Consider the following 25,742-nt stretch of genomic DNA (forward strand, 5'->3'; position numbering starts at 1 on the left):
TGAGGAAGGGACAATTAAAGGATTCAAATATATTTGAAATATAAGGGAAAATAGGGGTTGTGTGGGGACTGTGGAGAGTATAATTTTTTTTATATAGACTTTTTGTTGTTGAAAGAGTCGTAGTAACAAACTTGATCAATATCATTTGGTTTTACGTATTCCATTTGTCAAAAATTTAAGTCTCAATCTCAGTAATTTAAAAAATTATATTTTTTCTTTTATACATATATGGTGTGTGTGGTTAATAACTTTGTTAAGAGTAATGAACTAACTCTTTAATTTCATCCCAGATATCCCAAAACATTAGATGCCGTATTAGAGGAACGCCTAAAGGAAATTACAGACCTAAAAAAACAGGAGCTTTTTCACCAATTTATCTCTCTCTCTGCAAGTGGTGGAAAGTATCAGGTAACTTTTTTTCAGGGGAATTATGACACTTACGGGTATTTGTGTGGTTAGTTGAAGAGCTCCGGAAGGAAATTTGCTACTTCACTTCTGTTTGGGAAGTTTCATAGAGAGAGAAGATTTTATACCGTTTGCCTAGTTAGCTGAAGTAAGACTCTGAGGCAGGAATTAAATAATTGGAGAAGGGTACAGTAATTTTTAGATAACTGTGAACCTGATACTTATTTCTGGAAAAGCGTTGTTTGGAAATTTTGCATATGATGCTCATTAGCAATCACCAAAAGATGGCCTAACTTAGGTTTCTGGTGTTCCTTATCTTTCTCCTCTACCCTTTCCAGTGCAGTACCCACCAGCCACGTGTGGCTATTTAAGTCATTGATTAGGAAAAGGGAAGTGGATTTTGTTTCATGATTATGTTAGAACTTCAGAAATTTTCTGGTGATTCGCCCTAAGTCTTTATACTAGAAGTTAGACATTTAAGTAGTTCTTATAATTAGCCTTGAAAATAAATGTTAGGATGAGAAATATGATTGTTTGGGTTTTTCTCCTCCATAATTAGACTTTCGTCTTTAATGGTATTTCATTTCCAAAATCATATGTTGATAGACTTCCTTCGTAGTCTAATTATCAATACATAAATAAAGTTGTCACTAATTTGAGTGTCACTGTTACATCATTTAGATGAATTGCATTCTCTTCAGTGATCAATTTTTTTGATTTATATTTTCATTTAGGCGCTAATACAGTGATTTATCGTAGGTGCTTTTCACCTTGGAATCAGATATACATAAAGAATACAAAATTACTTCATAGAATTACTTCACTAATTTAAACCTAGATGTAGGCACAAGTATACATGAAATCACAACATTCACAAAACAAATTTTTTTTATCTGCTGTTACTCATACTATGTTCTGGAGACAAAGATTTTGCTTTACTTTTTACTTTCAGTTTGGTTTACTTTTTGGTTTCTGAAATTAGATGGTGGTTATTGAATAAGTTGGGCAGCTCGGGGTGGTTTTCTCTGGTTCTTCTTGATCATGTGCTGCTCAGATTGAATGGCGAGATCATGTGGTAATTGTGCTGAATCCTGTAGTTTTTAGCAGATTCTGATACCTCCTTGATGCTCAGTCTGAATCACCCACTTGCTCCTGTGAGACTTCTGGCCATTAATCATCTGAAAAATGTCATGACAACATCAAAGGTTTGTGTCAGGTAGCCTTCATTTGTGATGTTTTTATCCTTATGATGAGCAGTGTAATTCTAGAATAAGAAATTGAAGTTACCACCTAGAATCAATATTGTTTAATTATAGAGATAAGCCTAATAAAGAATATGGGCATTCATTGGACAAAGATTTAGGACCATACATGCCAGAAGCCACCATTTTAACCTGTATATGTTTCCACGTTGCAGATGATTAGGTTGGCTTTAGTTAAGAGTTTTTCAACCTGGGATTTATAGATTAATTTACAGAGGAGCATAAATTATCTGAGAATTTTTTAGTTTTGAAATTTGAATTTGAGTCTTAAGTTTAACATGAGCGTATCTGGGGACATCAGAATGATAGCTTTTGGAGCCCTGTTCATGATTTCGGTACCTGCAAGTTGCATTTGTCTTTAAAATTTTGGTGGCTTCTGGTAGTAAGTACAGAAGCTGACTTAATTTGTAAATAAAGCCTTTATAACAAAATGATATTTTACAAAGACTTTGCAGTGATTCAAATAGAGCAGTATTTTCCAAACTTTAGTCATTCAAGCAAATTTTTTGCTGTATTAGCTGACCACTGATGTTAATTTTTTTTTTAATTTTTCTTTAGTTTCTTTTAAATGGACTCATTTTTTCACATAGCTTTCTTTTTTTTAAATTGAGTTATGGTTGATTTACAATATTATATTTCAAGTGTACAACATAGTAATTCAGTATTTTTATAGATTATACTTCATACAAAGTAAATACAAAATATTGACTATATTCCCCGTGCTATGCATTATATCCTTGTAACTTAATTTATACCTAGTAGTTTATACTGCATTATCCTCTTCATCTATTTCACATAGCTTTTAAATCATGCGTTTGAAGTGCTAATTGTATGTACATTTTACTGTAGTTAATACAGTTTGAAATAAGATTGTTCATCTGTGTAATATCTAAAATCATCTCATGTACTACCATTTGCATATTTGGAAAATTTCTAGACTAGAGAAAAATGCTAGCAGAGTTTAGTTTCTCCATAGCACATAGTAGTATAAACACACTGAACTCTAAACTTGTGTCATGGCCATTAAAACCAGATTCGTATTACAAGTAGAATTTAATTTCAGCTAATCATAATTACCACGTTAAGTTTATTTAATTTTGAATTTTACTGTTTTTAGTTTTTTTACTTTTCAATTTGTAATTTTAAAAATATTTAAAAATATTTTTGTTCTCTTATATTTTTAAAGAGTTATACTTAATTTTTAAAATGGTAGATGTATTCAAATTTGAAAAATATTGCTTGGCTTGATTCATTTCTGATCTGGTACAAATTATGTTTCTTTCATAAATTGCTGGTAAGTTTGTCTCATTGATTTGTTGGATAATTAAACTCAGTGAATATTGTTCTTTGTTGTAATAGGAAGATTTCAGTGCCTAGAATAAAAAGCGGGATTCCTGGAATCTCCTAATATTCTTTTTTTTTTTTTTTTTTTTTTTTTAGTTTTTAATTTTTTTATTTTTTATTTTTTATTTATTATTATTTTTTAACGTCTTATTGGAGTATAATTGCTTTACAATCTCCTAATATTCTTGAAGCCATTCTTATCCTTCCTGCTTTTACTCTTAATCCCGTCCTACCCTGTCCTCCTCTGGATTTGTTAGTTTTTTCAGTGAAGGGCAGTGTATACATTCAACTTACAGGCTTTAGTATTGTAATTGCAGTTAATGTCTGTCTTTGCATGCTTTGATTTCCTTTTCCCTTCTCTGTTAATGTCTGGACATAGGTTCTGTTCTGTTCTCGAATTCCAGATTGAGCTATTTGGCTACTTATTAGCTTTTGAGAAAATTTTGGCATTTGGCATTAAACTTTGACTTCAGTTTTGTGAATTTTAGGGATTTTACTTTTTGTCTCCCAACCTTCTGACCTACATTATTTTCTGTGGGATTATTTACTTGTTTTTTTTTTCTTTTCACCACCTACAGGTAGAGATATATTCAGTTTGGTTAGCAGTCTTATTTTTCTGTTACTGTGAATGATTTTATGCTTTATTTTCTTTTGTTACTTAAAAGAAAAACATGAACTTTTTGGGGCAGACTGCAGTCATCAGCACGTGTCATCATCCTTGTAAAAACCTTGAAAATTAAAAGCTAACTTTTAACACTGCTTACTATGTCTAAAGCACTGTTTTAAGTATTGATATGTATTATTTGATCCTGTAACAACCCTTTGAGGTAGGTATTATTATTAGCCCTATTTTATAGATGAGACTAATGAGACCTAGGAAGGTTAAGTAACTTGCTCAAGGTCGCACAGCCAGTAAGTGGTGGAACTGGGATTTAAACTTAGACATTCTGGTTCTTTAGTTTGTGCTCTCCCAAAATCTAGGTTCTCATTTTAACAAGATGAACTCTTTAATGCAAAAATTGTATTTTAAGTGCACATCTTATTATATTTTCAGTGGAAACTGGAAAGAGTTTGTACCAAACAATTATTCATCTAAAAAGGACTTCTAGAGTTTGCCTAGTTCAACGCAAGTGTGCTTAGTTTTTAATTCGCATCCGGGGCAGCAGAACCTGTGTTCCTTAACTGGAATTCTGGAGTGCTTTTCACAAAACCATACTTCCTTTCTAATGTAAAGTCTTCAGAGGTTTTAGCAACAACTAAATTAATATTTTTTTTTCTATTGCTCAGGAGAGTATCGATGAGTCTTTCATTAAAGAAGCTATTTTAACCCGATTAGGTGATGACAGCATAGATGTTGTCTTGTCAGCTATAAGTGCATTTGAGGTGAGTGAATTTGTTGTTCATTGACGTGCATGTTTTGTTTGTAAATATTTACTTACCCTTCTCACATGAATCTCTGCTCTAGGCAGCAACATATTTGGAAATTATGCTTTCACTGGAAATTTGTTCTGTTGAGAGCATAGACTTAAGCCTGGTTGGGGAAAGCACATGGGAGTAATTAGATTATACAACTTTATATATTTGGAAGTTCTTTTAAAAAGGAAAAGTGCTTTGTGAATTTTTATCAGTAGTAAATACGTAGGGATCCTGGGAAATTGGATCCTGAATGGCACTTTTAAGAAATTGGTCTCATAGAACTTTTAAATTATACTGGAATTCTTGGGAGATAAATTCTTTATAATTCATAATTTTTTAAAGTTCGTTTAACAAACACCATATTTGAAGCAAGCAAAAATTTACTTACGGGTATTTTTTTCTCTCTAGATTTTCAAACAACAGTTTAGTTCAGAAGTGACAGTTTCAAATCTCCTGAATCTCTTTCAAAGAGCAGAACTTTCAAAAAAAAGGGGATGGTATGTATTTGTATCTCCTAAATAAATTAATGAAATTCTTTTCTTTTTAATAAATTTATTTATTTATTTATTTATATTTGCCTGCGTTGGGTCTTCTTTGATGGGCGCAGGCTTTCTCTAGTTGCGGCGAGCGGGCTTCTCATTGCGGTGGCTTGTTTTGTCGCGGAGCACGGGGTGTAGGCGCACGGACTCAGTAGTTGTGGCTCGAGGACTCTAGAGCGCAGGCTCAGTAGCTGTGGCGCACGGGCTTAGTTGCTTCGAGGCATGTGGACTCTTCCCGGACCAGGGATTGAACCCGTGTCCCCTGTATTGGCAGGCGGATTCTTAACCACTGCGCCACCAGGGAAGTGCCTGAAATTCTTATATCAAGTTCACTTTTATTTGGGTTTGTATGGATTTGTTGTAGTATTCTCTATGTTTGAAATTTTTCTTAATAAAATGGAAAAAGAAGCGTATAGTGTATGATATAATACTGAGATCTGGGAAGTAGGATGGGAAGGAGCTTTAATTTTTTGCTTTATATAATGTATTTCTACTTTACAAGGATAATATATTACACTTTATAATTAAAACAATTACAAATATATTAAATAAAAAATAAGCTCAGAGGCACATGATACCTTCTGTAATGTTTTGATGAGCTTTCGTTATTTCACTTTTGGCACCTAAGCTTTTTGCATGGAAAAGTGACTAAGCTCCTTAGAGGATGAGAGCATGTCTTACAGGTTTTTGTGTCCTGTTTAGTTCTTAGCGTATAGTATGTGTTCAGATAATATTTTTTGAACTGATGAGTGAATCTCTGATTTCTAGTGGAGTTGAGATGTATAGTGTGATATGTTTTATGTTACAGTTAACCTAATGATTTCTTAAAAAGAAAGATTTGACAGAGTTGGTTTAAAATTAATGTCCCAAATAACTCCTTTGTTAGCATGGATTTTAAGTGATATCTTGATGTTTCTCAATAATGTGTTTGGTAAAGAGACCAGGATGGTGTCAGTTGAGCTGGAAAAATGTAACAATGATTTTTTGCTGAACTGAAGTCTCTCATGTGTCTCAACCAAATGTGTTTATGTATCTTTTAGGTACAGTGTGCTTGAGATAGCAGCAGACATACTAATTAAAGCAGAGATACTGAGTGAGAATGATCAGTTGTCGAATCAGGTGGTGGTGCACCTGCTGCCATTTATGGTCATCAACAGTGATGATATGGAATCTGCTGAGGTGAAAATGGCTATATATTTATCAAAATCAGGAATTTGCTCTCTGCATCCTTTATTAAGAGGCTGGAAAGAAGGTAAGAAATTCAGTTGTTTTTTAGAAAAAGTGAACAGGTGACACTTTAAAAAAAGAAGATAACCGTAATTAAAAATTGGCAGTGATTGTTATTTGAAATTGTTCATTGTGTTACATGCCAGCAAGATTTTAAAAAATTTTTGCTAATATGGAAAGTATACAGTGAAAAGAACACTGACCCACTGAAGAATTCGTTATTTTATGAAAAGAAAAATAAAAAGCAAACCTTCGTAGGAAAATTGTAAAACTTTTGCCTAAATTCTTTACTTGACATGATATTTAGGTGAGTGTTAGTAACATAAGGGCCCTCTGGTGTTCAATTATTATTTTTTTTTTAAACAGCTCTTGAAAATGTGATTAAAAGCACAAAGTCAGGAGAACTAATTGGTGTAGCAAGTCAGAAGATGATTGAGTTGCTGGCTGATAATATAAATTCAGGGGATCCCTCTTCAATGTTAAAGATGGTAGGTATGTTGTCGAAGTCAACCCCCTGGGTTTCCTTCTCATAATCTTATTGGATTCTCAGTGTTTGCTTTACTAGATTCTTCCTCTTCTTTTTTTAAAATAACTTTTCCATTCTTGAGTACTTTGTTTTGTTTTAAAAACATAGTGTTTAGTATATTTTGCAGATTGTTTGAAATCCTTAACATTTTATGTAATTTATTTCATCCTGGTTTTATATTGGACCAGTAGGAATATAATGTCTACTTTTAAACCTTTTCTCCTCTCATTTAAAATATTAAAGTCATATTTTTTGTTTAAATAGCAAAATATAATCTAAAAGAGGAGAAATTTTCTTTTGCCTTAGTAAATCTTTTAAAGGCATAAAAACGTCCAGTTGGCAAGTGCAGTTGTGTTCGTTATAATTTCTGAAATTATTTATTTTTATAGTTACCCAGAAATCAATGCTTACTACTTTTTTAAGGTTTTATATTTATCATCTCACTCTAAATATGAAATACATGATACCTAGATAGGCAGAGGTAGAGAAAATTGTTTTTATGCAAACCAAGAGCTACCATTCACGGAGTCTGTCTATTTTTCAAGGTGGAGGATTTAATAAGTGTTGGAGAAAAGGAGTCCTTTAGCCTGAAGCAGAAAGTGACTTTTCACGTGATCTTGGCTGTACTTGTCTCCTGCTGTTCATCTTTAAAAGAAACTCATTTTCCATTTGCGACAAGAGTCTTCAGTTTGTTGCAGAAAAAAATAAAGAAGCTCGAAAGTGTCATTACTACAGTGGTAAGGAGTGCAAACTCTCTGGAAAGTTGAATGTTAGAAAAGTGACTGCCTGGCCTGTTAATCACAGCAGAACTGAAAATCGGGGGCTGAGATGCTGAGTCTTTGGATTCTAGGGGTGAAATGTGAGGCAGCCTTGGGTAGCAGTAGATAGTGGATTAGGCGCTGTCTTCCTTTTGCAAGAAATTTAATTGAATCATGGAATTTCACGTTTGTGGTGTTTGTGTCTGATAGTTGACTCTCCCCTGTATCATCTTTATTGGGTAATTATCCAAGCTATACTTAACTACGTCTAGTGGTGAGGAATTCACCAGATATATTAGTGCTTGAATAAAGTATTGTTTCATTCTGTTGTTTACTGGAATAGATCTTTTGTATTATTTTAATTTGGATTTTGCCAGCGTACTATTATCTTTGACAGTCTTACTAAGGAACATGTTTCAGTTGTTGATATTTTTACCAAACACCACACCTTGGGGTTATAGATTATTTCTTTTAATATCTGCCATAGAATAGTGTCTTGTACTTAATAGCATCTTGTTTTTATTTGTTCTCCAGACTTCAGAGGGTTCCTTGTTGTAGGAGTTGCTCAACAAATCCCATCTTTTTGACGTTCACTTATACCCTCAGGATTTTATAAGTTCTGGTCATAGCCATTATAGCTAAATTTATGTAAACTTTAAGAGACTGAATCTTCATATTTTAAAAAGTAACCCAGGGAATTCCCTGGCATTCCAGTGGTTAGGACTCGGCACTCTTTTACTGCCAGGGCCCAGGTTTGATCCCTGGTCAGGGAACTAAGATCCTGCAAGCCACGTAGCGTGGCAAATAAATACATACATACACACCCACATACCCAGATGAGCCCTTCTTAACTTCTTTCTTTATTTTTTTGAAAGTGTGGTGACCTGGACTGTATTTGTTCTCAGTGGTAAAGTGTGGACAAATCGAGTGTTTTATACATACGTAGATAACAGGTGGTTTTATATTTGATGCCCTTTCTGAGAGACCCGAGCATCTTTTCGGCGGTAGCAGCACTTTGAGCCAGTGAAATCCCTCACCAGAGACATTATCTTAAAAGTCTGGCTTTGGGTTATTTTACTACCAAGTTATTATTCTGCGCTCACCTATATGGAGTCTCGTTTGTTGTTTTCCTGCGCCATTTCTCATGCTTCCTTTTGGCACTTGTAGTGTAATATCTAAGCACCTTAACGTTTTGCTTCTTGTTTAGAATCATCTGCAAGTTTGGGGATTTGACCATGTACCTTCTTCAGATAAGCAGTAAAAGTATGAAACGAGAAAAGTCCCTTTAAGGATCTCTTGGAAATCCAGTACCTTATTTTTCTGTTTAGAAACGTGCCTACCCTTTATTTGACAAGGATAAATTATATGAATAACATTTGTTTTTAGGGACGGTGTTTTAAGAAAACATAGATAAAATGAAGCCATGATGAACTTATTTGTGTCTTGTGAATAGTGATGGTTAGATCTCTTTAAAAATCTGATTAAAACTATTATTCCTCTCCCCACCCAAATACACATATAGACAGAATTTTGCAAATTACCAGTCATATAGCCATTGCAGTCCATCTGTATAACCCACGTTCAGAACCCCGTTAAACTTGTGCTGTTTTTGCTTCCTTTGACATTTCAGGAGATCCCCTCGGAATGGAATTTTGAGCTGATGATGGACAGAGGGATACCATTGGAGCTGTGGGCACATTATGTAGAAGAGCTCAAGACCGCCCAGAGGACTGCTGTGGAGGACTCAGTTTTACTCGTGTTTTCACTGAAAAATTTTATTCATGCACTAAAGGCTCCTAAATCTTTTCCTAAAGGTAGGACAAGCTGTGAATCTTTTGAATGTGATACTGTGGAAAACTGAGTTATTGATTCCACAACTTGTTCTATGTCTTGAATGAGAAGTTCCCAGCGTTGTATTCGCATAAGTTTATGCACCGTTTCTCCTTCTCTTCACATGCCCGTAGACAATACCTGGTGGAATCCTGAACAGCTGAACGAAGACAGCAGAGACTACTTGTGCTTGCTCATTGGGCTCTTCGAGATGGTTCTCAGTGGTGCTGACACCGTCCATTTTCGGGTTCTGATGAAACTTTTCATGAAGGTACCAGCTCACCTTTTTCAGGCAGACTCTCCCCTGGAAGAAGATGTTGTAGATTCTTTGAGTTATGACAGTTTTTAATGAACATGAAAGACTTTTAGACAGTGAGGAGCGTGTGGTGATGGATGCAGACCCTGTAAAGCAGTGCTGATTCGTGACACCAGTCGGTAGGTTGGACGGAGACTGACATTGCTGCCGGCCTCCTCACGTGTTAGGCCTGCTCAGGTGTTTAATAATCACAATGGCCAGATATGTTCGGTTGACTACTGTCATTACCAGCGAGAAACTGCAGTTCAGAGAGGTGATTTAGGATATGCAGTCGCTCAGTGAAGAGACTTCATCACGGCACCGTGACCTCCGTGCTGCCAGGCCCAGTGGTCAGTTCTTTGCTTTTGTCCTACTTGCCCTCTCGACAGCATTTGACATAGTTGACACTACTCACTCCACCCTCACAGTACTTTCTTAAGTGAGGCTTCCCGACATCACTTTTGTCTTGGTTTTCTGCTTGGTGACCTCATCCTTTCCATTGTTGTTAAATGTGTTCAAGTGCAAAATTATAGTGAGTCGTCTGAATTCCTTCACACCCTTCCCAGTCGGTTAAAGTACCAAGCAGAGAATAATTTTAAGTGACTAGACAAAGCAAAACGTTGCAATAAATTGTTTTCTGTAATTGTACACTAGTGGGAAGAGGATTTGGAACCAGCTTATGTGAGTAAAAATTAAATTAAACTTCACTGTGTTTTGTTTTTAACTTAGGTACATCTAGAAGATGTTTTCCAGTTATTCAAGTTCTTTTCTGTTTTATGGACCTATGGTTCTAGCCTTTCAAATCCACTTAACTGCAGGGTGACAACCGTGCTGCAGACTCAAGCTCTTTATGTGGGCTGTGCAACGCTCTCTTCTCAGAAGGCTCAGTGTAGACATCAGCTGGCATCCGCGTCTTCTCCAGGTACTACAAGTAGCGTCGTTCTGCTCCGTCGTGACCAGATGGTAATGCTTTCTCCGCGTGTACTGTGTGAAGATTGTAGTTTGGAGAATTTCTTTTTATTTTTTTATTAGTGTGGGTGCACACTCTTTCTGTCTGTGTATGTATGTATTTGTGTGCGTATATATTTTTGTGTATTTGTAGACTTTTTGGTTACTCCTAAGTATTGCTTTAAGTTCTAAACGTTAATGGCAAAATCTCACCAAAACAGATAATAAAAATGGCAGGTGGTTAATCATGGGTTTTTAATATCCATCTGTTCATTTTTTGAATAGTAACTGGGCTGTCTAGGGAAGCCAAACCATCATAATACAATTCAGCATTCAACTGATTAATTATAAAATTGGTCTCCATTCAGGCAACCCTCCTGGATTTATCTCTTTTATCAGGTATAAAGTAATTTTCAGGTTGGGCGCTCACTAATGAAACACCCAAAAATAAAACTTCTGTTTTTATAAAGTAAGTTGTAAGTTTTGCAAAAGATGCAGAATTTCACAAAGTTGATAAACATGCTGTTGAGAAGTGGATTGACTTGCAAAGCTATTGACAAATGAGAGGATCTGTCAGAATTAGACCCTGTAGTGATTGAAGATGAGCAAGTTGATGAGGATGACGGAATCATTTAAGTACCAGAGGAATGACAGTGGCCTGTGGAGAATTTGAACATGCTCTTGATTAAGTTTTTTATTCCCAAATCACTTGTTATAAATGTTCTGTGAAAGCAAAGTGAATGACCATACATTTTCCCCAGAACAATTTCTCAATATTTATCTTTTATTGGCTCCTTGAAAGAGCACATAATTACAGTTGTAACCAAAATTTTGTTATATGTGAGATAGGTATACAATTTTAAGTTTTACTTACACAATAAAATCCCATGAATGTAATTTTTTCTCCACTACTTACTGAAATATTGCAGTCCCTTTTTTAGGTGGATTTACTTTAAAGAAGGTTTATTCAGGTTTTTCGGATATGAATTTCCTGGACTTTTTTTTTTTTAACATCTTTATTGGACTATAATTGCTTTACAGTGTTGTGTTGGTTTCTGCTGTATAACAAAGTGAATCAGCTATATGTATACATATATCCCCATATCCCCTCCCTCTTGCGTCTCCCTCCCACCCTCCCTATCCCACCCCTCTAGGTGGTCGCGAAGTACCGAGCTGATCTCCCTGTGCTATGCGGTTGCTTCCCACTAGCTATTTTACATTTGGTAGTGTATATATGTCACTGCTACTCTCTCACTTTGTCCCAGCTTACCCTTCCCCCTCCCCATGTCCTCAACTCCATTCTCTACGTCTGTGTCTTTATTCCTGTCCTGCCCTTAGGTTCATCAGAACCTTCTCTTTTTGTTTTTTAGATTCCATATATATGTGTTAGCCTACAGTATTTGTTTTTCTCTTTCTGACTTACTTCACTCTGTATGACAGACTTTAGGTCCGTCCACCTCACTACAAATAACTCAATTTTGTTTCTTCTTATGGCTGAGTATGCCATTATGTATATGTGCCACATCTTCTTTATCCATTCATCTGCTGATGGACACTTAGGTTGCTTCCATGTCCTGGATATTGTAACTATTGCTGCAGTGAACATTATGGTACATGACTCTTTTTGAATTATGGTTTTCTCAGGGTATATGTTCTGGGCATTTAAACTTTTTGAATGAATACATTGTAAACATCTTTCTATATTAATAAATACAGAATTATATATATATTTTAAATGTCTGCAGAATATTCTGTGTGGAGATACCATAGTTTATTAAAATAGTTATCTACTGTTAAACTTATGAGTTTTCAAAAAAACAAAGTCACAAGTAGTTAGATTTTCTAATTAGGTATGAAATGTGCTATCCTTTGGCATCAAAGGCAGTGGCTTCTGAGGATTATATGCCTCTTTGTAAACAGCATGACCAAAGGACCTAACTTTTCCTCTGGTATTGCTGCAAGACGGGCTCCCTTCCTACCCCTGCTCTCTTGCCTTCTGTCACCTCCCCACTTCCTGAAGTACTTTTGCATTTATGCTGCCTAGATATGTCACAGTTACTCCACTGAAAACAGGAGAGATGCACTCTGTTCTTCATGCAAGCTCAAGGACCACTAGAGTCCCCCAGGGCCTCAAGTAGAGGGCCGCTTCCTCATTGCACCGGTCCTCAGAGCACTCCACTGTGAATCCACAGTGAGCTTCCAGCCATACCTTTTCCCTTAGGAGTCTAGGAAGTGTTGGCTGTTATTTGTTTTCATATATTTACAAGAAAATATTATGCTGTGCAAAAGAAAAAGGGTTTGCAATATTAATATAATTGTATGAGTTAACTTTTTGTCAGTGGCTTGGGAATCTAACCAGTTTCTTTACTTTCTGTGCAAATATGTATTCCAGCTCAGGCTTGCATAGAGCAAATCTTTGCTAGATGAATAAGAGTTTAATGTTTGTAAGCTGGAGGCTGCTGTTGGTTTGTTATGCCTTATCAATATAGTAAGTTTATTTACATGTTTAAAAGCAAAACTCAAGTATTTTTTTCAGCTTTTATGTAAAATATGCTATTTCAAATCTGAAAAAAATTAGTTGGGAGAATGAAGTCACATAGATTTTTAAGTGGAAGGACATACTTAACAGCTGATTGCTTAAATAATGTAGTTTAACCCACCTTGGGTTCCAGTAACTTACTTGAACATAGCAACCATAGTAGTTAGTACTTTGTTTTTGAATTTGGCTTTTTCTGAAAGCTCTGCCCCACTCTACTGGGAATTTTAGCAAACAGATATCATGGCCTGATGCTGCCCTTTGTATGAATTCAACTTCTCAGCTGTTCATTTTTGGCTTTACTTTATAAATTAATGTCATGGAGACCAGGAAGGATTTCCAGCTTTCATATGACCTTCTTGGAAGAGTATGAAAGCTTGTCACACTCTTTCTTAGCATTCCAGAAGTAGTATATGTAGAATGGATCATTTCTAGCAAGATAAAAATCACCAAAATTTGCCCCAGTAGATAGTATGGAATGAAGCTTAAATAACTAATTACCATAAAAGGAATTTAGATGTCTCTTTATCCTGGAGACTTTTCTTCAAAAAACCCTGATTCACTTGATTTCTACCAGGTCCTTGAAGCCGGTTATTTCAATGTTATTGAACTGGGCAGGGCATAGAACCAAGGAAAGCTACCAGATTCTTTGTCTAAAACCAGCACAACATCCTTACAGATAAAAGACGATGGCTGTATTTAATAATGACGCAAAAATTCTAAATAAAATACTTGCTGGGTCCAGCAACATTATTTTAGAAAGTAAACATTTCCCCAGAGTTCATTCCAAAAATACAAAGTTGGTTCAAAACAAGATATTCTATTATATAATTGGCTAGAGAAAACCCATATAATCATGTCCAAAGATCTGAAAAGGCATGAGATAAAAATCAGTAATTACTCCTAATTAAGTGACAGCAGAGTAGGAGTAACATGATGAAAATACTTCCCAAATCAAAAGCTAGTATTTTTGCCACGTAATTGGCGAAACAAAAGCATTCCTGTTAAAATTCATCATTTTATTGAACATGGTTCTAGAAGCATAGTAGGCAAAAATAGATACGTTTCAGATACTAATGAGATGTATGAATGACAAAGCTGACATCCCAGATCTGTGGGGTTCTTAGGTTGACTGTTAAACAGGACATCTGCTAGCCATTTGGAAACATTAAAGAAGCTTGACTCTAACCTTATTAGACAAAAATTTCACCTGAACTAAAGATTTCACATTAAAAAAAACTTAGCTTTAGTGTTAGAAGAAAATGTGGAGCACTAGAGGTAGATACTTTTAAAACTCTTTTAGAGTGGGGAGCACCTTTCAAAGCAACATGTAAAACTAGAAGAAAAATTCTTCTATAAAGCTATAAAATTTCCACATCAAAAAGAAAGTGAAAACAAACATCTATTCAGGACAAAATATCTGCAAAGTATCATGCACAAATGGGTTATTTCCTCTGCACTCTTGTGCAAGGATGTATGTACGGGGTGTTTGTTGCAGCAGTTTTAATGCCAAAAGACTAGAAACAATCTAAACTTTCACCAGTAAGGTAAAATACAGTAACCAGTAAAGTAAAATACAATGGAGCATTTGTATACAGTTTTAAAAGGATATTTAATGTAGATACGTATGTACTTAAATGGAAAACCCTTCCAATATACATTGAGATGTGATAGCAGTTGGTGCAGAACAGGATATGTATGCTATGGTCTCATTTGTGTGTTTTCAAAAGAATATAACCGAAAATGTCTAACACTTCTCTAGCATAGAAAACAAATAATTAAACAGTGACTGGTCTTCAGAGAGGGAGTTTGAGTTGAGAGGAAAACTTGCATCATGCACCCTTTGGTACTACTGAAGTTTTATACTCCTTCAGTGGGGTTTTTTTGGGTTTTTTAATAATTTTTTTTATAATTATTATTTATTTATATTTATTTTTGGCTGTGTTGGGTCTTCGTTTCTGTGTGAGGGCTTTCTCTAGTTGCGGCAAGCGGGGGCCACTCTTCATCGCGGTGCGCGGGCCTCTCACTGTCGCGGCCTCTCTTGTTGCGGAGCACAAGCTACAGACGCACAGGCTCAGTAGTTGTGGCTCACGGGCTTAGTTGCTCCGCGGCATGTGGGATCTTCCCAGACCAGGGCTCGAACCCGTGTCCCCTGCATTGGCAGGCAGATTCTCAACCACTGCGCCACCAGGGAAGCCCTGTTTCAATGTTTTGAATCGTTACTTAAATTTTTTTCCCTTTGGTTTTAGTGGTGACATCTCTACTCATTAATCTGGGAAGCCCCATAAAAGAAGTACGTAGGGCTGCCATTCATTGTCTCCAGGCCCTCAGCGGAGTGGCATCCCAGTTTCATCTGGTCATAGATCATGTGGTTCCTAAAGCAGAGGAGATCACCTCAGATGCCACCTATGTTGCTCAGGTAAACTCAGTAGCAAGGAAGATTGAGAGTGTGTATGCCCGTGTGGACACATGAACCTTTTTCTCCTTTCTTGACATTCTGCTTTGCAGGGATTTTTATTGACGACGTCATTGAATTTAGAAATTGATATGTCAATGTCTGCACATCTTTCTTCCCCCATTTTAAAAAGATAGCAATGCCATGTTTCATTTCTGCTATCTTTTTAAGGGCTAAAAGGCCAATGTTTAGTTTTTGATAGTAAGCTACCTGATGGGTAGTGATACCCTTTCCTATTAAGGGTATTGAAAATCATGAGCAGTGTCGCATCATTTGGGAAAGAATCTTCCATAAGTAGTACATGTAACTTTTTTTTTTCCAATCCGGTTTTTTTTTTTTTTTGTATCCCAGGATTTGGCTACTTTATTTGAGGAACTACAGAGAGAAAAGAAGCTGAAATCTCATCAGAAGTTGTCTGAAACTTTGAAAAACCTACTTTATTGTGTATATAGTTGCCCATCTTATATTGCAAAAGATTTGATGAAAGTACTTCAGGAGGTCAACAGTGAGGTATGTGCAATTTAAGTGGGCTGTCCAATCCACGTGATGTTACTAAAGATTATTGTAACTGCTCACGTGTGCGTAAGACTTTGTGAGAGTTGCATATATACACTCAGATGTGAACATTTTATTAATTTGGGAGGGGGAAGAGTTGAGGTGGAGAAAAGAGATACAGGATACAAAAAGCAAATATTAGTGAGTTTCTTTCCATTTAAAAATTGTGTGTTATCCCTGTCTCATCATTGATGTGATTTTAAATGAATTTTACAGTTACACAGGGAAAAACACTGACGATGCACTGCTGAAAAACTGTTAGTTTTTGTTTGTTCTTCAGGTGAAAATCCTCCACAAAATAATATATTTGAACATAAAAGTCTGTGCACATTCCAAAATCATTTACTCATTTTTAAAATGTATGTGGCTGTACATTTTTCTGTGGGGAGAATCCAAAGCTTTCATTATGTTGTCAAGGAAGCCTGTGATTCAAAAGAAAGAGGTTGTGAATCACATGTTTGTGTGGTGGTTTGTGCTGGTACAGAAAAACTGCTCCTCATCCTCGTGTTCCAGAAATGCCCGTGGACCTTACCGTTCTTGGACTGACTGCAACTTGCAGAACTAAAAGAGGGATCAAATGGAGTAAAAGCCATTTGATTATATTGTCTTGTTGTCAGCAAACAGATGGCCTTTATCAGCTCTGTGTCGTCCCTGGTATAAACAAGGAATTGACAGTCTTGGTCTGTAAAAAACCAAGTAGTAAATATTTTAGGCTCTGTGGGCCATACAGATTGTGTTGCAGCCACTTAGCTCTGCCATCGTGTTGCGAAAGCAGCCTCAGACAGTATGTAAACAAATGAGCATGCCTGTGTTTCAGTAAACAAAATTGACAAAAACAGATGGTCCTCTGGACTTGGCCTGCAAGCCATAATTTGCTGACTCCTGGTTGAGTTATTAAAGACTTCAGATACATAATTTTAATTAATATTAATTACACAGCATTGGAAATGTAGTGTAGAAAAACTAAAATTTATTTTTATAGTCCAAAACTTTAGTTTGTATTTCCTGTTTTCAGAAGGTGTTAGGATGCTCACAGATTATTTTTCCTGTCATCTCTAAAGGGTTTGGATCTTTTGACTGTTATAGACTGAACTGTCAGAGGGGACCTGGGTGCCTTAGTTGGATTAATAGCTATCCCTGTGTCTTAAGAGGTCATTATTTTATTGTTTTTTTTCCTCCAGGCTAAGCTTGCAGTCTTGCAGCATATCTTTGGATATCTTTGTACAGCAAGCAGAAACTTATATCCATATAGATAACTATTTACTAATAAATTTTCCAAACTTTAGATGGTGCTTTCTCAGCTGCTGCCTATGATTGAGCAACTGTTAGAAAAGATGCAGAAGGAGCCCACAGTTGTCCTGAAAGATGAGCTCATTGCTCTGCATCTCATTCTGGGAAAATATAATGAACATTCAGCTTCCCTTTTACATAAGGACCCGAAGAGTCTAGATATATTTATAAAAGCTGTGCACACAACAAAGGAACTTTGCACAGGAATGCCAACCGTTCAGATTACAGCCCTCGAAAAGGTTAGTGATTTCTTTCAGAAACTGAAGCATGTTCAGGCTTTCAAAAATCTGTAATGTTTTACTTCAAGAAAATAGACTGGGCATATCTTAAAGGAATATGATATATTTGACCCATTTTGCAAAACTGAATGATGTTCATGAGTCATTTAAACTGACAAAATGGAGACCAGTTTCACATTGTAAAAGAGAATGATAGATCATGTTTGGAATTCAAGTTTGTTCATTTATCTCAATTGCCTTTTTTCTGCCTCTAGATTACGAAGCCATTTTTTGCAGCTATTTCAGATGAAAAGGTTCAGCAGAAGCTTTTGTGCACATTGTTTGATTTATTGGTGAACTGTAAAAACTCACATTGTGCTCAGACTGTTAGCAGTGTTTTTAAAGGGGTAAGTTGCAAACTTCCTGCCATTTGTTTATTGATGTTTACTCTCTTGCAAGTAACACCATGTTTAAGCTTCCTCTATTTTTTTTTTATACATTTGGTGTAGGATTTTATTATTTATTTATTTATTTATTTTTGGCTGTGTTGGGTCTTCGTTTCTGTGCAAGGGCTTTCCCCAGTTGCAGCAAGCGGGGACCACTCTTCATCGCGATGCGCGGGCCTCTCACTGTCGCAGCCTCTCTTGTTGCGGAGCACAGGCTCCAGACGCGCAGGCTCAGTAGTTGTGGCTCACGGGCCCAGTTGCTCCGCGGCATGTGGGATCCTCCCAGACCAGGGCTGGAACCCATGTCCCCTGCATTGGCAGGCAGATTCTCAACCACTGTGCCACCAGGGAAGCCCTAAGCTTCCTCCATTTTATAATGCTTTTAGGAAGTCAGATGTTCCCATTAACCAGAATCATGGAAAAGGAGGTCATAGAGAAGTGCAATATCAACGTTATAAGTCTTCATCATTATTTTTATTGTATGAAATAATTATAGTTTTGAACACGTAGGGTGTATGTTAGTTTGGATCTTATTCATATTAGGGAGAATCTTCCTCTTATGCAAGAACAGGAATGAATGGTGGCTCCATGTTCAGCTGGGTCGTGGATTATTCTGCTTGATTTAAATAGTTGTTTAATGACATACAGAATGGAATTGAGAATCTGCTCATTGGTTTATATGTATATTGAAACCTAGCTGTAGATCAGAATAACCACCTAGTTACTCAGTGTTTTGCTTTGTTGTGCTTTTTTAGGAAAATACTTTCACAAAAATAGATAATAGTGTGGTAAAGTCTTAGTATCCAGATTCTGCAGTTTTCAGAATTTTAACATAATTACTTAGATTTCTAAGATGAGTTAAGTGGAACAAATTAAGGCACAGAGCAGTGTGTATATATAATATGCTCCTCTGTGCGTGTGTGTGTGTGTCTGTCTGTCTGTCTGTGTTTAATATTTATAGAGCTGTCGGTATATGGAAAATTTCCCAAGAATACATAAGAAATTGTCAATGATATTTGCCTTTGGGGGTTGGGCTGGGCTATAGGGTTGTAGGGGGACAGAGTGGACAGAAACATGTTCATTGTATCTGTTTGAATCAACGTAAACTGCTCTAATTTTCACCCATGGAATCCTGTCATCACCCATTCTTCCTTCATATTCCAGATTTCTGTTAATGCTGAACAAGTCAGAATAGAACTGGAGCCACCAGATAAAACTAAGTCCTTAGGCACAATTCAGCAAACAAGGAGGCAGAAAATGCAGCAGAAGTAAGAGCTATGAATGCATGAGAACACTGTTGTCCCCCAGGCCTTGGATGTTTTGGAACCATTGTGATTTTTTGATACCCATCAATTGGGCATAATCGGATACAGTAATTTTTACTTATTAGCGTTGATAATGTTTGCTCTTCTAACTTTTTGTCTTGTCTGTTTCCCAGAAAATCACAAGATCTAGAATCTGTTCAGGAAGTTGGAGGTTCTTACTGGCAAAGAACAACCCTCATCCTAGAATTACTGCAGCACAAAAAGAAACTCAAAAGTCCTCAGATATTGATACCGACACTTTTTAACCTGCTCTCAAGGTAATGACACTTGCCTTTGATCTGTGAGAGAATGAGATTCTAATTCTTGCCCATCTTATTTTATTTAACATTCTCTTTTCACATTCTCTTCTTGCTTAGCTCGTCTGTAAAATAGAGCAAGTTGAATACTATAGTTGAAAGATTTAAAGAATGGTTATAGGAACCGGTTGCCAGGGCCCGAAACTAACCTTCATCCTGTATTACATAATAAATGAGCGCTTTCTCCAGCCTACTTTCCTTCCTCACTTTCAACACCATGTCCCCGGGGGCATCATTACTTGTATTTAAGGATACAGTGTGACACCCGCTATATTTTTTAGGTGTGCGTTATTAGATAGCTGTAGTGTATGCATTGCATCGCAGATGTGTGCTCTCGTCCAAAAAAGAAAGTAATTCTCAAGGTTGTCCTCTAAGGAGATTTAAAATAGGTTGACGGAAGGTGCAATAGAGAGGAGAGGTAATGTGACGTAAGCGCCTGCCTGCACTAGAAGAATCAGAGTTAGAAATCTTACATCATGTTTATAGACTTGATGTTTTTGGGTTTTTTTAATAAGTTTATTTATTTATTTTTGGTTTGGTCTTTGTTGCTGCTCACAGGCTTTCTGTAGATGTGGCAAGCAGGGGCTCTAGGCACGTGAGCTTCAGTAGTTGTGGCACGCGGACTCAGTAGTTGTGGCTCATGGGCTTTAGAGCGCAGGCTCTAGACTTGATGTTTAATGTTAATGTTTTATTAACATTAAATGTTTAATGTTAATGTTTTAAATTAAATGTTTATTTAATATGTGTTCTGGACAGTGGTCATTAATGCAGCACTGAAATTGTACAACTCTTTCATTTCCCATCATTTCTGTTCCGGGCATCCTGAAGGTGTTTAGAGCCTTTGCCACCAGAGCAGGGAAGTATGGAATACACCAAACAGTTAATTCTAAGTTGTTTGCTTAACATCTGCCAAAAACTCTCTCCAGATGGCGGCAAAATACCAAAAGGTGTGTACTTTGTTGGAAGGAAAGGTGGGGAAGGATTATCTACGCTGAGTATGAATGTACCTACCACTTAGAGATTTTTTATTTCTTGCCCTGTAGATGTTCTCGATGAGGAGAAGTTCAACGTGGAATTGATAGTTCAGTGCATCCGCGTTTCTGAGATGCCTCAGACCCATCACCATGCCCTTTTACTTTTGGGTACTGTTGCTGGAATATTTCCTGTAAGTGTTAATGATTTAAGACTTACGCAGGTATTTTTTTCCGTGGAAATGCGTAGGCCTGCACTGTTGTGAATTCAGTGGACATTTTGGATATTACAGCGCTGATGGGACTCTTGGCCCTGCTTCTTCAATAGCTGAGACAGTAAGCTGGTTGATCTTGCTAAGCTTTGGTTCCCCTTTTTGTGAAGTGGAGAATAATAGTAACCTTCTTCGTAGGATTGTTGTGAGAATGGGATTGGATAATTTATTGTTAGCACTTAGCACAGTGCTTGGTGCAATGTAGCTATCCAGTAAGTGGTGGTATTAGTGTTATTTGGAAAAAATCCCGTGAATCCTCAGGTAATCCTCACACAGCTTTCAACCAGTGACTTAAAATTAATTTGATTATAAAGTACCTCAGTTAAAGAAATCGTGTTCCTTATAGAAATACGTTGTTTAAAAATTTTTGAAGAGATTGAAATTATTTTCATGTAGGGGATTTAGGTCAGATGTACTTAACCTGGAGTTGGTTCTGCATGACCTTTGGCGGGTCTCTTAATCTACTAAAATCATATGCAAGATTTAATGTGTATGGGTTTTTTTCCCCCTTGGTGTAGAGTCAGTAGCTCTCAAAGGGGTTGATAATCCAGAAAAAATTAAGAATCATTGATATTTTTCTTTTGTTTTTATTGAAATATAGTTCATATGCCATATGAATATATAGTTAAGTGCCACCCATTTAAAGTATACAATTCAGTGGTTTTAGTTTATTCACAGAATTGTGCAATCATCACCATTATGTACTTCCTAAACTTTTTCATCAACCCCAGAAAGAAACCCCGTATGCATTAGCATTCACTGCCCGTTTCCTTTACCACCAGCACCCCTGATCTACCTTCTCTATCCTAGACGTTTCCTGTAAATGGAATCATATAATACGTAGCATGTTTTGCACTTCATGTAACGTTTCCAAGGTTCATCCATTTTGAAGCTTGAATCAGTATTCTTTTTATGGCTGGATAATATACCATTGTACGTGTATACCACATTTTGTTTATCATTAGTTGATGGACATTTAAGTTGTTTCCACTTTTTGGCTGTTAACAATTATGCCGCTGTGAACACTCGTATAGGAGATTTTGTGTGAACATGTTTTCAGTGTTTTCAATAGGAGTGGAATTACTGGGTCATATGCCAACTTAACTTTCTGAGAAACTGTCAGACTATTTGAGCGTCTGTACCATTTTGTACCCACCAAGCAGTGTCTGAGGGTTCTATGTCCCCACTCCCTCACAGCTGTTATTGTCTTTTTTATTATAGTCATCCTAGTGGGTATGAAGTGGTGTCTTCCAATTTGGATTTTGCATTTTCTTAATAACTGATGTTGATCATCTTTTCATGTGCTTATTGACCATTTGTTTATTTGTGGAGAAATGTCTTTGCAAATCCTTTGCCTATTTTTAATTTGAGTTATTTCTTTTTATTGCTGAGTTTAATGAATCTTGATACTTGATGTGCTTAAAATGGAAAATATTGAAAAATGTGTTTTCTTTCAGGATAAAGTTCTACACAATATCATGTCTATTTTTACATTTATGGGAGCCAATGTGATGCGTCTAGATGATACTTACAGTTTTCAAGTTATTAACAAGACAGTGAAAATGGTAATTCCAGCACTTATGCAGGTAAGCTGTCTTTCCACCATCATTGGTGTTATTTTTCTGATTTTTAAGATTTTACATAGCATGAAATTCAAGAAGTGGTAAATACATGACATGAAAAGCCTTTCTGAAATGCTCAGGTATTTGTGCCCCTTAAATTTGAGTGGTGAAGTTAAGGAGTAATCTTGGAAATAATGTCTTTTCCAGAAATACCTATAAACATGCCAAGCTGGTTCTGCTGTACTGCCAGGGTATAACTATATAAGTGCCTTAACATTCCTCTGACAAAGTGAATTTACATTTACCGTGTATCTCAGGACATCGCGTCAGTTTGATAAGACCCCTGTGTAGGTCGATGAAATAGGAAGTTTTAGAGCAAATGTGTTAACATACAATTCAGCAAGCATTTACCAAGCATTCCCTTGAGAGCTCAGTACGCAAAGAGATGAGTGAGACCTGGTCTCTGCCAGACTAGTCTCAGCAAGGAGTGAAGACTTCGAAACTAAAAAGTAGCCTTGAACGTGAATGGGCATGGCTGTCCACTTGCGTTTTCTGTTTACCCCCACTGTTGTCACTGTCTTTCCTCATGCTATTGACCATTTCAGCGATGACCATACCCAGCACCTCCTCCTTTTAATCTTGGTATAAGGTTGGTATTCTCTGTCCAGCAAGTTAGCCACGACAGGAGACGTATATAAAAAGGAAAATAACGATACGCATTAATATGGTATATGCCAGTGGAATTTGATACACGCTGAAGAGTTCAGAATAGGGGAAGGTCCATGCGGGCCAGGATGATCACACAGACTTGATTAAGAAGTGGACTTTGAATGGGTCTGAAGAGGAGATAGGATTTGCTCCCTGAAACAGCAGGCAGTCCTGGCCTGGGGATGGTGTGCGCAGTGTGTGTGAGGGATGTGGAGAGCCGAAGCGGGTGGAAGTAGGGGTACCGGGTTAGCCACTCGTGCAGGTGTCTGTTCCTTCATCCTTTCATCCGCTAGGCTGTTATCTTCTGAGCACCTGTACCAGATGGTTTGAACTTTATTCTGGAAGCAGCAGGGAGCTGATGGCCTTACCGTGCTCTGCTTTTCAGATTAAACCGTTCTTCTCGAGGCACAACTCAAATCCTGCTTGGTTTTTGCAGGACGGCCCGAGAGCAGCCTTGCTATCAGGGCCCGTCCTTGGCATCTGCCATCTAGTGCCGCCTGTTTCCTTTTCACAGGTGTATCGTGTCTCGTGGAGATGATACATCTCCTTTGGGGACGTGCTCACGCCTTGCACTTTGCAGTCCCCTCGGGGCCACAGAGTGCCGAGGACGTAATCTGTGTACTCCTTGAATACTTACCGATTGGTCTCTGATTATTAGAACTCCTTTGACAACTTTTTGGGGGCACATCTGCAGGCCTTTCCGTGTCTACTTATAGCTTGTCTCGCGGAGGGTTATTTGCTTCTACTCACTGTTGCTGCTTGCTGCCCTGCAGTCTGACGGTGGCACCTCTGCAGAAGTCACGAGGAGCGTGGAGGACATCGTGGTCAAGATCATTAACGTGTTCGTGGACGCGCTGCCCCACGTGCCCGAGCACAGGCGCCTGCCTGTCCTCGTCCAGCTTGTGGACACACTGGGCGCAGAGAGATTCCTCTGGGTTCTCCTCCTCCTGCTCTTTGAACAGTATGTCACTAAAACCGCGCTGGTGGCTGCCTTTGGAGAAAAGGTCAGAGCGTAGGGCGCGGTGACAAGAAAAAACGGGTGGTGTTTCACACAGATTTTGTGTCACTTTCCACTTGAAACATGGGGCTGGTAATGGTTAGTGTGCGTTACTTAACAGTGTGTGCTCAGAAGGGCTTTTAAAGGTGTTTCTAGCATTCTCTGAAACTGCCTCCAGAGCCCGAGGCACGGAATACCCTCGGGAGCAACAGGGCTTCTCCTGAGGGTGACTTGACTTTTCTAAGAAACTAGGCTGGTGCCGTGCTGGGTGGGTGTATTTTAATTAAGCCCCAAAGAGTACAGCTGTACAGGAATTAAACTGTGTCTCTTGAACATGGTTTTGAAGGCATTTTAGGGGGCAGGGGAGGAAGGCCGGTGTCACTGAAGTCAGTGAGATGCAGGTGACAGTTTTGAAGAGCCCTGTTTTGAAGAGAGATGAGGGCAGAAGTTACACGTCCAGGGCTGTTTTTAAATGGCTTCTTAGACGTGGGATCCAGGAATAGATCTAGAACCTACTCCAAGTAAAGTAGTATGTTCATTTCTGCCAGATATCATAATGCAGTGTATCCTGGAATTATGCCTCATAATTCTCATAAATTGGCTTTTTTATGTAAGAAGCTCAGTACCTGATTCCTCTGGTCATACACGTGACCATAAGGAACAGCATGGAGTGGCTTTGTGTGCTAAGAAGTACTTTTAAAACATTTCCCTTATTTGTACTTACTAAGTAACATAAATTTGAGAGGTACAGTTTATTACCTATTTCTCTCCCCTACACAGGATGCTATTTTAGAGGCAGACACTGAATTTTGGATTTCAGTCTGTTGTGAATTTAGTGTCCAGCATCAGATCCAAAGCTTGATGAATATCCTTGAGTACTTAATGAAGCTGCCAGAGGAAAAAGAAGGTGGGCGTTAAGTCTGATGTTAATTACTGTTTAATCTGGAAGCTTGAGAGAGGCAGGAGGTAGTGCAGCTTGCCTTCAGAACCCATGGTGCGTCTTTAGAAGGATTTTTTTAAGTAAGTTAGTAATTTTTATTCGAGTATACAGTTGTTACCTTCTCAAATGTTTATGGAAAACAGTGAGTGGGATTTCTGCTTGCCGTTCCTCACACGTTGGCTTTCAGGCCTCTGTGCCTCTGCGCTTATGTGTGGGCTGTGGCGTGTTCCAAGTGTCTGGGATGAATTGATGGTGAAGTGACAGCAAGTTAGCAGCATCTTATTAGCTATATCTTAGTTTCCCATTAAAATGTGAAGCCTTTTTTTTTTTTTTCTGTCTGCACCATGCGGCTTGAGGGATCTTAGTTCCCCAACCAGGGATTGAACCTGGGCCACGGCAGTGAAAGCGCAGAGTCCTAACCACTGGCCCGCCAGGGAGTTCCCGTGAAGACCTTTATAAGAAGAAAAACAAAACAGGTACCACGGCAGTGGTAACTAAATATGAAAATTTTACCACGTAGGGGTCTTGAAGAAAATTCCGCTCATTGCAGCACCGATGAGGTTGGCTTAAGAAAGGGCTGACGGGGCTTCCCTGGTGGCGCAGTGGTTGAGAATCTGCCTG

At 37.6% G+C, this 25,742-nt stretch overlaps 1 protein-coding gene across 2 annotated transcripts in view; it reads left to right on the top strand.

The window, feature by feature from the left end:
- HEATR1 (HEAT repeat containing 1) overlaps positions 1-25,742 on the top strand; it is a 55,818-nt gene that overhangs the window by 9,247 nt on the left and 20,829 nt on the right. For both annotated transcript variants that reach the window (XM_068547552.1, XM_068547551.1), the window contains exons 11-31: positions 291-408; positions 1,503-1,610; positions 4,299-4,394; positions 4,836-4,924; positions 6,007-6,218; positions 6,560-6,681; positions 7,265-7,456; positions 9,108-9,291; positions 9,442-9,578; positions 10,332-10,524; positions 15,336-15,505; positions 15,893-16,051; positions 17,383-17,625; positions 17,880-18,011; positions 19,215-19,318; positions 19,489-19,632; positions 20,500-20,618; positions 20,715-20,836; positions 22,372-22,500; positions 23,958-24,188; positions 24,962-25,088. In XM_068547552.1, coding sequence (XP_068403653.1) covers positions 291-408; positions 1,503-1,610; positions 4,299-4,394; positions 4,836-4,924; positions 6,007-6,218; positions 6,560-6,681; positions 7,265-7,456; positions 9,108-9,291; positions 9,442-9,578; positions 10,332-10,524; positions 15,336-15,505; positions 15,893-16,051; positions 17,383-17,625; positions 17,880-18,011; positions 19,215-19,318; positions 19,489-19,632; positions 20,500-20,618; positions 20,715-20,836; positions 22,372-22,500; positions 23,958-24,188; positions 24,962-25,088 — 3,131 coding nt within the window. The remainder of the gene's footprint in view (positions 1-290; positions 409-1,502; positions 1,611-4,298; positions 4,395-4,835; positions 4,925-6,006; positions 6,219-6,559; positions 6,682-7,264; positions 7,457-9,107; positions 9,292-9,441; positions 9,579-10,331; positions 10,525-15,335; positions 15,506-15,892; positions 16,052-17,382; positions 17,626-17,879; positions 18,012-19,214; positions 19,319-19,488; positions 19,633-20,499; positions 20,619-20,714; positions 20,837-22,371; positions 22,501-23,957; positions 24,189-24,961; positions 25,089-25,742) is intronic.

Source organism: Eschrichtius robustus, chromosome 7 (genome assembly GCF_028021215.1).
Source record: "Eschrichtius robustus isolate mEscRob2 chromosome 7, mEscRob2.pri, whole genome shotgun sequence".
Lineage (NCBI taxonomy): Eukaryota > Metazoa > Chordata > Mammalia > Artiodactyla > Eschrichtiidae > Eschrichtius > Eschrichtius robustus.